A 12,559-nucleotide genomic window follows, 5' to 3' on the forward strand; every position below is an offset into this window, starting at 1 on the left:
CATGTTTAATGTTTATGTACAGATTCTGGGCTGTGTACCCTTGTGGGTATCAACAATTTGAGGTGGTATTATGTAATGACAGGTATGCAATTGACCTGATCAGAAGGACTTGTGGATGCAGGAGATGGCAGTTGACTGGAATACCCTATGTACATGGAGTGGCTGCAATTTCATCCATGAACTTAAACTCAGAGGAATATGTAGCTAGCTGTTACAGTAAGGCAACTTATTTCACCTGTTATGCATACATTATTCATCCTTTGAATGATAGCTCTTTATGGACACAAAATGAGTACACCAAGCCTTTAGCCCCAAAGAGTAAAAGGCTACCTGGTAGGCCATCTACTAAGAGGAGGAAAAGTGCAGCAGAAAAGGATATATCAAGCACACACACAATATCAAGAGTAAAGCAGGTGCAAAGGTGTTCAATATGCTATGTTAGCGAGCATAAAAAAATGGGTGCCCAACAAAATGAATTCCAACAACAGGTGATCCTGGATCTTCTACTCTAGCTCCAATTCCAACTCCAGGATCCACTTCTGCAACTCCAAGATCCACTCCCGCAAACTCTAATACCAAGATCTACTCCTGCAACTCCAAGACCAAGATCCACTTCTGCAAGACTAGTTCAATTGAGAAAGAGGAAAGCTTCAGAAAGAATCACCAAACTATGCTTGAGGAAAAAAGTGGTGCCCAAGGATGGTAGTGGTTGTAGTTTAGAGAATCCTATAGATTTGGCTTGATTGTAGGTTTGACGTTGAACTCTTTTGTTTTCTTATGTATGCATGTGGGGTGTAAGTGTTAGGTAAGCATGTGATGGTCAAATCTTTTGATATTAAATGTAATGTTGTACTAGACTAAGGGACAAAACTATCTAGCTTTTGATTCTAAATGGGACACCTTTTTAAGGGTGTTTGTTTGTTGACAATATTACCCTTTAATATATTTTCTACTTTAAATCTTTGAACTGATTCTTGGTTGTTGAATCGTACACTTTACAGATGTACTTTGCCTTCAATTTGGTTGTTCATTATAATTACTGACATTGGTTGTTCACTATAATAGCATTTTAGATTTCAATACACCATATTAACATTACAATTACATATTTTATTACCAAAAGCTTTATTTGCATTCATACATATGATTTCATTACATTATAGGTACCCTTGAAATAAAAAATAACAGAATTATGGGTACCCTTTATATTCAAAAGATGTCGAGTGCATCATAATTCCATTCAATATAACTTAACAAAGTACAATACAAACAAGACAATCAAAGCTACTTCATGCCATTTCATCTTCTTCTTCATTTCATTCAGCTCATGACTAAGACCTGAAAGTTCCTTTGTGACCGGATCTTCAACAACCCATTCCCAAAATCCACACTTTCTCCCTGCTCTATATAAAAAAAATGAAAAAGAACAACGCTTTAGGATAAATGCCATAACTTACACACTTATAACAAAGATTTAAAGAGTGAAAAGCTTCAATCTTCAAAATTGGCCATTACCACCGAATTAGAGCACATTCAGAACCTTTTCCCCGGATTTTGTGGTGTTGTGGAGACTCGAATCCGACTCGGGAGCCCACAGTAGCACATGATTCGGTTGTTTGAGGTGGAGGCAATGGAGGCTTGCGACATCTGTTTCTGTTCTTCTTCAACTCTTCAATTTAGGGCACAAGAAATATGGGACATTTTTTGAGGTGGAGGCGATGGGGTGGTTACAGGCATGCCACCGGACATGTAAGCTGCCAACTAAGCTAAACAGGGAGAAAGCGGTAAAAAAACTATTTTTAAACGGTAATAAGTAATAACAACCTTAGTGACCTAATGCACATAAAAAAACCTTAGTGACCTAATATGGACAAACTATAAAACTAATTACCCTCCTAAATCATTAACCGATAAAAAAATAAAAGACTATTCTAACTCTCAGGCTTATGCTTCAAAAATATCCCACAACATAAAATTAACTTAAAATGTCGGTGAAATTGATATCTGCTCAAATACGATTTCTTTGTTTTTCTTAAAATTAATATTTTTCAATCGTCGTACACGTAAGATATAACCGCTGCCTTCGTCAAACGCCCAATTCCTTGCCGGAGCTCCGCCATCCATGGACAGGATCTCCTCACTCCTTCCGCACGTTAAGTTGGAAAGGCTACCAATATCAACGCCCAATCACCCTTCGTCGGAATCAAACCTCATCAAACAAGAACAACCAGACATGACAAACAGTAACACCGTCGATATACTGCCACCAGCTTTCATAAATTCCATCAACGAAATCCGCCGCCTCTCCACCGCCTTATCCACATTCCTCCGCCAATACGACGAGTTGCAAGATCACCTCAATCTTATCAAATCATCTATTAACTCCAATTTCCCCAATCACCTCTTATATACCGCTAACCCTAACGAATCAACCCTAACTTCATTAGCAGAAACCTCTCGTACTCACACCATAACCGCTGTTCAAGAAGCAACGGTTTCAGAACAAAACCCTAACGTAACCGCAACTAATTGCGAACGGAGCCATGAACACGTTAGAAAGTCTGTGAAACCCAATTTATCAAAGAATCCTGAAGAAATTAATACGCCGGAGAAGACTGAAGAAGTTGATACTGGGAAGAAGACTGGAGAAATCGATATCTCGAAGAAGTGTGCTGTTTCTGATTTAGAAGACATCTGTAAAAGGATGTCTGGCCGGCACCTAAAGAAGTATGTAGCGACACATATTTCTGACATGAATAAAATCCGCCAAGAACTTCCAAAGGCATTGAAATTGGCCAAAGATCCTGCAAAACTCGTTTTACTTAGCATAGGCAGGTTTTTCGCAGGAGGGAGTAAATCATTCTCAAATGGATCAACGCTGAGTATGACAAGGCTGGCTTCAGTTTTGATTTTGGAGTGTTTTGTGATGATCAGCAGTGACAACATTAAGATTACAAAACAAGATGAGGAGAATGCAGGACAAGCAGCTGATGATTGGAAAAAAAGGATGATCAAAGAAGGTGGATATAACACAGCGAATGAGGTTGACGCCAGGGGTTTGCTTCTGCTTATCAGTGGGTTTGGGATTCCAGATCATGTTTTCGGGAATAATGATATTGTAGATTTGATTAAAGCCAGCAATGTGAAGGGGATTTCCAATGCACTTGTTGGTTCCACCATTTTCATCCAAAAAGTTACAGGTTTGTAATTTGTTTGAAGAATTGAGTGCTTTTATATGTTAATTTCTTTCAGTGGTGTGTCATGGTTAATTGTATCTGTTTCAGAGCTAATTGATTGGATGGTGAAACTTAATATGGAAATTGAAGCTGCTGATCTTGCTTATACTCTGGGATTGGAAGATAAGTTCCATCCTCAAACCATATTGACCACATTCTTCCACAATAAAATAAAAGACAAACAACATACGTCTTTAGATCAGGTTCTACCCTATATCCTCTATCTCTCTTGTTTCTCCATTTTGATAAACTAAAATGGTGTTTATGACTTTATGATAATTGATATGCTACTTTTCAGATCAAGCACCAGTTATCCGAGTTAAAATCCTTAAGCAAATGTTTGGAATCTCACAACATTGATCCATCAAATCTTTTTCCCGACTTTAAAATCAACGAAAAAATACAACAGCTCGAGAAAGAAACAGTCGAGCATGATTTGGTGGAAACACAAAAGAGGAAAGCCGAACCAAAATTACAAGTACCAAAACGCAGTCGTGGAAACTTGCCACATCAGCAGAGCCCCTATCCCGCCATTGAAAATGGAGGTATGCTGGCAGGTGTTCATGGGGGACCCGTTGTGGACCACATGGCTAATGGTGGACCCTACGGTAGATACAATGACCTAGCCTTGAGCGATAGGTCTCTTGGTCAACCTTATTTTTCACAACCTTATTCTCCACAACCTTCATCGAGTGGTTTGATTGGTTTGTATGGTGGACCACCGGGTCGGGCATTTATAGAATCGTTTCCTGAGTTGCCAACGTTCGCAAGGCGGGTCCCAGTTTCGGATCTTTACAGTTTTGCTGATAAGGTTTGAATGCACCTTATGGTAAATCATGTTTGTTCTTGATCCTTATTGTAATGCTCTTTCTTGTTCCTTAGGCTTGGAATGCTCTTTAAAATATGCAAGCTTAACCTATTAACTCTTTGGGTTTTATTACATTTGTCTCTTTATTTGTGTTTTTTAACATTTGTGTATTTTTATTTGGGTTTTGTTGTCGGAAAAGATGGTGAAACAAAGTATAAAGTTGAAAGTGTAATTAAAACTTTATATAAAAATTAAAGAAGATCCAATCATCTGCATACATGGATCATTCGTATGCTATTATATTTGACATCGACATAAGCAACAATGTGGCAATTGAAGTCGTACTTGAGATTATAAGTTACCTTAAATGATACTATGATAGAAATATGTAAGTTGATTGCTATTCTAGGTAAAGTCAAAGTATCTTGAGTATAATGGTAGATAAATACAAATATGTTGTTTTTTGACACGGTTTTTGGTACTATGCCACCTGATTATTAATCTTATATTTTAGACCCCACTTTTTAATGGTTTATCTGTTTATGTAACTTTTGTGAAACATAGCGACATTGTCGTAAATTTGGTATTAGGTATGAACTATTTCTAAACTTTTTATGAAACATGAGGATGTTTTTTGTAATTTTTAATCAAGCATGGACCATTTTGTAATTTTCTTAAATGTAAGGACCATACCTATAATTTCGTACAACATAAGGATAATTTCTGTAAATTTTCGCTATTAAGCATACACTATTTCTATAAATTCCAAATTAAATAAGAACCATTTTCCAATTTCATGATACACATGGACCATTTCTAAAAATATTTAATAAAAGAATACTATAACCATGCTAAACTGGCATTAATTGTATAGGATGACAATGTTTTATGTTATTATACAGATAAACATTGTTCCAAGTGCCATCCATTCCTCCCACATAGGGGTGCAAACGAGCCAAGCTACTCGTGAGCTACTTGGGATCGGATCGTTAAAAGTTCGACTCGAAACCGATTTTAAACGAGCTCGAGCTTAATATTAAGCTCGTTTATTAAACGAGCTCGAGCTCAAGCCTATGACACTAAGCTCGATTAGGCTCGCGAGCCTAAACGAACCTTTATATAATATAATTTATTATTATTTTATATATTAAAATAAAAACATATTTGGGGATTAGGGATTTAGGGTATTAGTAAACGAACTTCTTAACGAGCTCGAGCCGAGCTTAAGCTTATTTAGGTACGTCAGACAAAAAACGAGTCGAGTCCGAGCCCGAGTCGAGCTTGTATAATTATTTATGAGCTCAAGCCGAGCTCAGTACAAGAAGCTCGAATCGAGCCGAGCTCGAGCCTCATATAACTTAAACGAGCCCGAGCCGAGCTTGACTAGGCTCGGGCTCGGCTCGGCTCGTTTGCACCCCTACTCCTACACCACCATATCCCACTTTTTCAACTCACCATCCATCAATCCCACACCACCTCACACCTACCTCTATTGGTACACATCCCACCACCAACATCTATATTTGCACCCATATCCCCTCCCTCCCTCCCTCCCCCTCCCCCCCCCCCCCCCCCACACACACACATACTCCCATACGTATACATCCATGTCGATTGCCATATTGTCGGAAATATGTTAATGACTTAATGGTCATAATAATTTAGTGATATTTCTAGGGTTAATGTCATAAAAGTCCTTAAGTTTTCAAAAAATTATTGGTTTTACCCTTTGAGATCTTTTGAGTTCATTAATGCCTAATATTTGGATACATTATATCAAAATTGCCATTTAGCATGTAAATAACCGTTACCCGGTCACACTCTCCATTTAGTGAGCCATATTGACTTCAATCCCCCACCCACGTTTCTTTCTATTGTTTATTGTCTTCTCCAATTTTTGCTAATCAATTCATATCAGATGCAGTTGTGGTGCATATCAGATGCTTCCTCCTTGGTGCTAATTACAATTATGTTAAAACTTCATACAGAGAGAGAAAGAGAATGTGTACCCATTAGTTTTTCTTAGTCTCTCATATTCTCACACAACTTCACATTAATCAAATTTATATAATTCAAATGAAAAGGTTGATAATTGAGTTGCAACAAAGGGGGAAAGAGGTAGTGAGTGCACATATGTGTTGCAATTGGAGAAATTCGAACCCCAAGTTCCAATTCACAACCAATAGGAGCATAATCATGATGGGTTTTTCGTTTGTTTGATGCCCGATGTGTTTCTCAAGAATCCTCGGTTGTGTAAAAGCTTCAATAAGCGCAGTGGAAGGGGCCACGTCTACCAGATCCCTCAAATTCAAAGTTTTTTTTTAAGATTACTTCCCTCTCCCGGCGCCCTGTTCATCATCATATTTCTTTGACTAACGCTTGTAGACAGAGAGAAAAGGGGGCACAAAATAAACACGCACAAGGGAATACTATGTTCTTCGTTTTAATTGTACATCCAACACACAGGTGTTCGATAATACATAACAAGAGAAGAGAGACATGTGATTTCAAGGGAGTTAGGTTGTGTGTGTGCGTGTATATGGTGTTGAGAGAGAGAGAGAGAGAGAGAGATTATCACAACCACAATCACCATCCTTCGATCTGATTCAAGAAGAAGGGATTCAAAGAGGGAAAATGTGGGATTAGACCTTCTAATCGAAGGGAAGAACATCATGACAATAATCACCATACTTTGCAACATCCACAAGAATTTCAATCATCACCAAGACTTGCAAATTAGATTCAAGGAAAGAGGGATAGAGAGAGAGAGAGAGAGAGAGAGAGAGAGACGTATAGAGGATAAAAAATCACCCTTTTTTACAAAGCAAAGGCGAAAGAAGAAGCAGGTCCTTATTTCACACATGAACACACAATCATAACATTGATAACCAGAAGTTGACCGGTAAACCTCCTAGAAGGGCATACCTGTAAAAATTAATTCAAATATTCGACAGTGATGAACCCAAAAAACGTAGGAGGGTAAAACCAACAATTTCTTGAAAACTTAAGGGCTTTTATGACATTAGCCCATATTTCTATAAATAATATATTTCTTTTGGGGTATATACAATATACTATCTCCGTCCCAAATTGATAGTCCACTTTTGAGTTTTGAAGTCTTTTTTCTTCAACTTTGACCTTAAATATTTTTGTTTTTGATAGATAATATTTGATGCAAAATATATGAATGGATTGTATTTTAAATGTTTTTTCATTGTTATAAGTTTTATCAAGTAATATATAACACAAATAAAAATATTTAAGGTCAAAGTTAAAGAAAAAAGACTTAAAAAGTCAAACGTGGACTATCAATTTGAGACGGAGAGAGTATGATTTAAGCTTAAGATGTTAAAAGAAATATTAGAATGGCTAGTTTGTTAATTTATTATACAAAGGTGAATTAACTAGAAACTAAAATGAATTAAAGGTTTTAAGTGTAATTATTTTTAATTCAAATTGGTAAGTATTTATTCCATAAATCAGATAACGGTGATACAAAAACCTAACCAACTTTCCTTATAGAGCCGACACCACTTTCCTTTATATCCTCTCTTTCCTATCAGTTTTCTCTTGAATTCTTGGTTTTGAAGACCTAGTTATATTGTCCGGTCATTTACTAGAGATCCAACGGTCGGAATGTCTTGATTTTTTGACATAAGTTTTCAATCATCCATATCAACATTATGTAATGTTGGATTTCCGAGATCAACTTTGTAGACTTGGAAAGCTTTGTTTTTGTTTGTTGGACAACAGCATTTTCTAGGTTTGGTTTTGACATCAATAAAGATAAAGGTTGATGTATTTTGCTTGGTCATTGTCTTGCTTCGACATTAAAGGAGTTATGCATGGTTTGGGCTCTCTTATCATCCAAAATAAAGCAATGAACCGTTTCAACAATAAATGTACACCATTATTCCCTCTCGCTAGGGGTTTAGGTTTTGTTGCATTTAATCATGAACTTGTAATCCTTAGTATAATATGATGGAAAAGTTTTATTAATTTGATTACATTACGTTTGTTATAAAAATAATCTTATTTCAAAACACCCACCCCACCCACGTATCCACCCCTACCACACCCACCCACCCACCTCCACACCTACCTCACTTATACACCTCCACCTGCACCCCCACACCCACACCCATACCCATGCCCACTTGCATTTACACATATATACACCTACGCACACACACATTTTCCTTTTCTTTCTTTATCTATTTAACCTGCACCCAACTTCTGATGAAGTGACCCTAGACCTAGCCTCAAAGCAAAATATGTGTTAATTGTTTTTATCAAGTGTAATTGTATATTTTAGTTTTGAAAAACTATATTTTATATATTACGTGTAAATTCAATAAAGACATAGGTTTAAGTAGGTATGAGTTTGATAAAATAATTTTTTAACTAAAGTTTTATCATATTTATTAAAAGTAATAATAAAAAATCAATAAAATTGTATTTTGATAATATAACAAATTCTTATTTATCCAGATCATAATTCTTTTAAGGGAAAATGACACATTAGCCCAACAATATTTTTCAAATTTACCGAATTAGTCTCGGGATATAATGTGGATGTTGATCTATTTATTTCATTCCTCTGACCACAATAACATATCCACTATACTTATAATCATTGGAGAAGATGTGGATGTCCAGTCATCAAGGTTGTAAAAATCGCTCGACGTTAGCTAGTTGGTGGACAGGGGTTAAGGGATTAATCGGCTAGGCGGAGATTAATCGGGGACCATTAATTAGTAATTTGTTAGATTTAAAAAAATTAAATAGGACTAATATCATATAAAATTTCATAAATACCACTAATATCATAACAAAATAGGTTAATATGATAAATACAACACTAATCATACATCAAATAGTTTTTATTGAAATATAACTTCTTCAAAGTGTTAAAAATTTCTTCGAGTTTTACTGTTTCAGTCGTTTTGTATGCATGGATTAATCGCTACACGCTCTCTAATCGGTCGAGTAGCGCCTAGGGATTAATCGGAGATTAATCGGGACCTAATCAGGATTTTTACAACATTGTTAGTCATCATGATGTGGCTGTCCACTTAGACTTGTGAGACTATTTATGAGTCTTTCTCTCTTATAAACCCACATCCTTCACCTTCATTTACACCACAAAACATACACGCACACAAGATACATAGCTTCAATTTCGATGGCCATTACTCTATTTCTAACTCTCAGTGTGATTCTTCGTCTTCAACTACATCTCCCACTCTCTGATTTCTCCAATCATTCCACTGATTACATTCTAAAGCGTACTATCTTAAACGCATATCATGTATCCAATTCGTAGTAATTAATGCACCTATTATTAACAATCAACTTTGAAAAAGTTTCACAAGGTTTAACGATATGTAGCGGGATAATGTTTTTCAAAGCCTTGGAGTCATCATAGCAAGAGAAACTTGGGTTAATTTTAGTTCATTGAAGAGAAACGGAGTGACAACAAACTCCAAGCTCAATAATGAAAAGTCGATTATGATCAAGTTTCGAACTACTTATAACATAAAACTACAAGACTAGATCCGAACATGAAACATCTCAAAGCAGGTAAAAGTTCAACCAAAATAAAAATTCTACAAGAGAATCAAGTATAAATAACCAAAAAAATAGGAATCTTACCTTCTTACCGAGGGCTGACTAAGATAGAGTGAGCCATAAAAACACGATGAAGAAGAACGACCCCCAAAAATCCCAATCTCTCAACGCTTTCCTTAGATCCTCACGAAAAATGGGCCCCACTAAAATTTGAAAATAAAACTATACATGTACGTTAGATGGCAAAGAAATCACCGGCTTACCCCTTCGTTTGTTAAAAAAAAACCAATTAGACTCAACAAAAACAACTATATTACCTCATAAAACACGAAAAAAAATTAAGAGATTGATTGAACAAATTTAAAAAACATTATTAAGTTAACTTGTCATTTTTTCTTATTTTAATTCAAAAAACATTCTAAACCAAATACCATTTAAATTCAAATTTCGATTTGATATCGATTTTTCGAGTTTCACCCACACCCATAAGATTATTAAACAATGGACAAATAAAATTTATAAATTGCTCTAGGAAATATAAAAACCTTGAGGGTATAATGGTAATAAAGTCTTCCATATTCTGTCTCACTGCTTTGGTTTTTTTGGGGTTTTAGCCACCGGCTGCTGTTTCTCAAACGAAAACGAAGAAGCAGAACGAGAATGGTGAGACTTACGGCGGATTTAATATGGAAAAGCCCTCACTTTTTCAATGCTCTCCGCGAACGTGAATTGGATCTCAGAGGTTACTCTTTCTCTTCTCTCAATGGTTTCAGTTTTCATTTAAACCTAGTTTTTGATTCGTATCAAGTTTCTTTGTATTTTTGTTTTTGTTTTTTAAGTTTGGTTTTTTCAACAGGGAACAAGATTGCTGTTATAGAGAACCTGGGTGCTACTGAGGTTAGTATATTTGTTTTCAGATTTCTAGGTTTTGGAAGTGCTAATGAGTACTAAAGGAGCCGATGAACGTGCGACCTGTATATTTTGTAGGGTTATATTTCATTATTACTTTTCGTTATTTGACGATGCAATTGATGGTTTCTCTTATAAACAGGACCAATTTGACGCCATTGATTTGTCTGACAATGAGATTGTTAAACTCGAAAATTTCCCCAATTTAAATCGACTTGGAACGTTGTTTCTTAATAACAACAGGATTACGCGTATTAATCCTAACGTTGGAGGTATCACAATGGTTATTGTTTCCTTCTGTTATGAATTTTGGTTTGCAAGTTTATTTGTGACTTTTCTATAACAATGTGATGTTTGAATTTACAGAGTTCTTGCCAAAACTGCACTCTTTGGTTCTTACTAACAATCGACTTGTTAATTTGGTTGAGATTGATCCACTTGCGTCACTCCCAAAGCTACAGTACCTGAGCTTGCTGGACAATAACATCACAAAGAAACCCAATTATCGCCTGTATGTCATTCACAAATTGAAGGCATTGCGTTTGCTTGATTTCAAGAAAGTGAAACAAAAGGTTAGTTGATTTATTTCTGCCATTCAGCTCAATTGTCGTGTTCCATTTTGAAAAAAACTTCTTTTATGTAATATTGTATTGTTGGTGATAGGAGCGAATTGAAGCAGCCAGTTTATTTGCATCAGAAGAAGCTGAAGAGGAGGCTAAAAAGGAATCTGTCAAGACATTTGTACCTGGTGAGGTTCCAAGTGCCCATGAGGAGTCTAAAGAAGAGGAGCCATCTAAACCAGTGGGCCCTACACCAGAGCAAATTATAGCTATAAAGGTATCTTCACGTTTTTGCTATACACATATGCACACATGAGGACTTGGGGAAATGAAAAAGAAAAAAAAATGCAAATTGGTAAAACTTTATCTATTTTTATACATGCAGGCTGCAATTGTCAATTCTCAAACTCTTGAAGAAGTAGCAAGACTTGAAAAGGTAATGTTTTCCTTAGTGTTAAACTGATATGTGAAGTGAAGGGTGTTTATGATATTTTGTTTAAATTTAATATATGGTTTCCTCTTGATTTCTTGCTATAATAATAATACTATATTGATGTGTGGAACAGGCTTTACAATCTGGACAAGTTCCAGCAGATCTTAATCTTGGGAATATCAACAAAAAGAATCCCACAGATGATCATGATGCTTCAAAGGAAAACGATGGTCCAGCAGACATGGAGCAGGTATTAATTTAAACTATTTGTCTGTAGTAATTAAGACATTATAACTTCTTCATCTTTCTTTCAAAAGAAATTGGGTTAAAATGGTTTCTAAGAGTTTCCAAAATTGTTTTATTCATAAAAGTCGGATCATCATTTTAACAACTATTGTTTATGATCATATTTAATGTCATTTCTTTTTCGAATTTAAAAAAAAAGGGAGCATTGACTCGACCCATTTTGCTACCTATATATATAAATATTTACGATGTGTTTTATAAAATGATTCAGGAATGAGTGGTATTTGTGATGAATGGGGTTGTAGATGGCACAGTAGCTAGAAGTTGGGAAGATCCATCATACATAGTGATAGTGGTTCACCCTCTGCCCAAATTGCCCAAAAAAATGTTTAGCCATGAAGTGAAGTGAAGTGAAGTGAGTGTTGTAAAATCAAAACTTACAAAAAAGTTCCATCATATCTCTTATATGCTTATTAGTTTAAACTAGCATTTGACTTGGTTTTTTTTGTAAGCTGAAATGAAGTATTCCGAGGTAAAAATGGATTCATATTTGGTTTTGAAACATGTCTTCTTAACCATAGAACAATTTTTTTGATTGTCTGGAATTTATTTTATTGTGTTTTTTTTTTTTATCTAAATATGGGTTTCTAGAATTTATATAAATTGACTTTTATAAACGGCTTGATTTGAAGGGTGTTTTAGAAAATCAAAGGGTTTATTCGTTATAGATATATAATGTTTTGGTTGTTTTGAACCATACCAACATCATTTTTGTCTGCATCCTCTTCAACTTTTA

At 35.6% G+C, this 12,559-nt stretch overlaps 2 protein-coding genes across 2 annotated transcripts; both read left to right on the forward strand.

Moving 5' to 3' along the window:
- Positions 1-2,027: 2,027 nt before the first annotated feature.
- Positions 2,028-4,204, forward strand: FRI (FRIGIDA-like protein). The gene is made up of 3 exons (XM_078999979.1): positions 2,028-3,200; positions 3,285-3,439; positions 3,535-4,204. The coding sequence occupies exons 1-3, from the start codon at positions 2,123-2,125 to the stop codon at positions 4,051-4,053; spliced, it is 1,752 nt and encodes a 583-aa protein (XP_078856105.1). The 5' UTR covers positions 2,028-2,122; the 3' UTR covers positions 4,054-4,204.
- A 5,985-nt stretch (positions 4,205-10,189) lies between these two features.
- U2A' (U2 small nuclear ribonucleoprotein A) lies at positions 10,190-12,249 on the forward strand. The gene is made up of 8 exons (XM_078999980.1): positions 10,190-10,357; positions 10,472-10,512; positions 10,667-10,796; positions 10,891-11,096; positions 11,188-11,361; positions 11,470-11,520; positions 11,651-11,767; positions 12,035-12,249. The coding sequence occupies exons 1-8, from the start codon at positions 10,276-10,278 to the stop codon at positions 12,038-12,040; spliced, it is 807 nt and encodes a 268-aa protein (XP_078856106.1). The 5' UTR covers positions 10,190-10,275; the 3' UTR covers positions 12,041-12,249.
- Positions 12,250-12,559: the final 310 nt, after the last annotated feature.

Source organism: Lactuca serriola, chromosome 5 (assembly GCF_051521515.1).
Source record: "Lactuca serriola cultivar US96UC23 chromosome 5, Lser_US96UC23_V15, whole genome shotgun sequence".
Taxonomy (NCBI): Eukaryota; Viridiplantae; Streptophyta; class Magnoliopsida; order Asterales; family Asteraceae; genus Lactuca; species Lactuca serriola.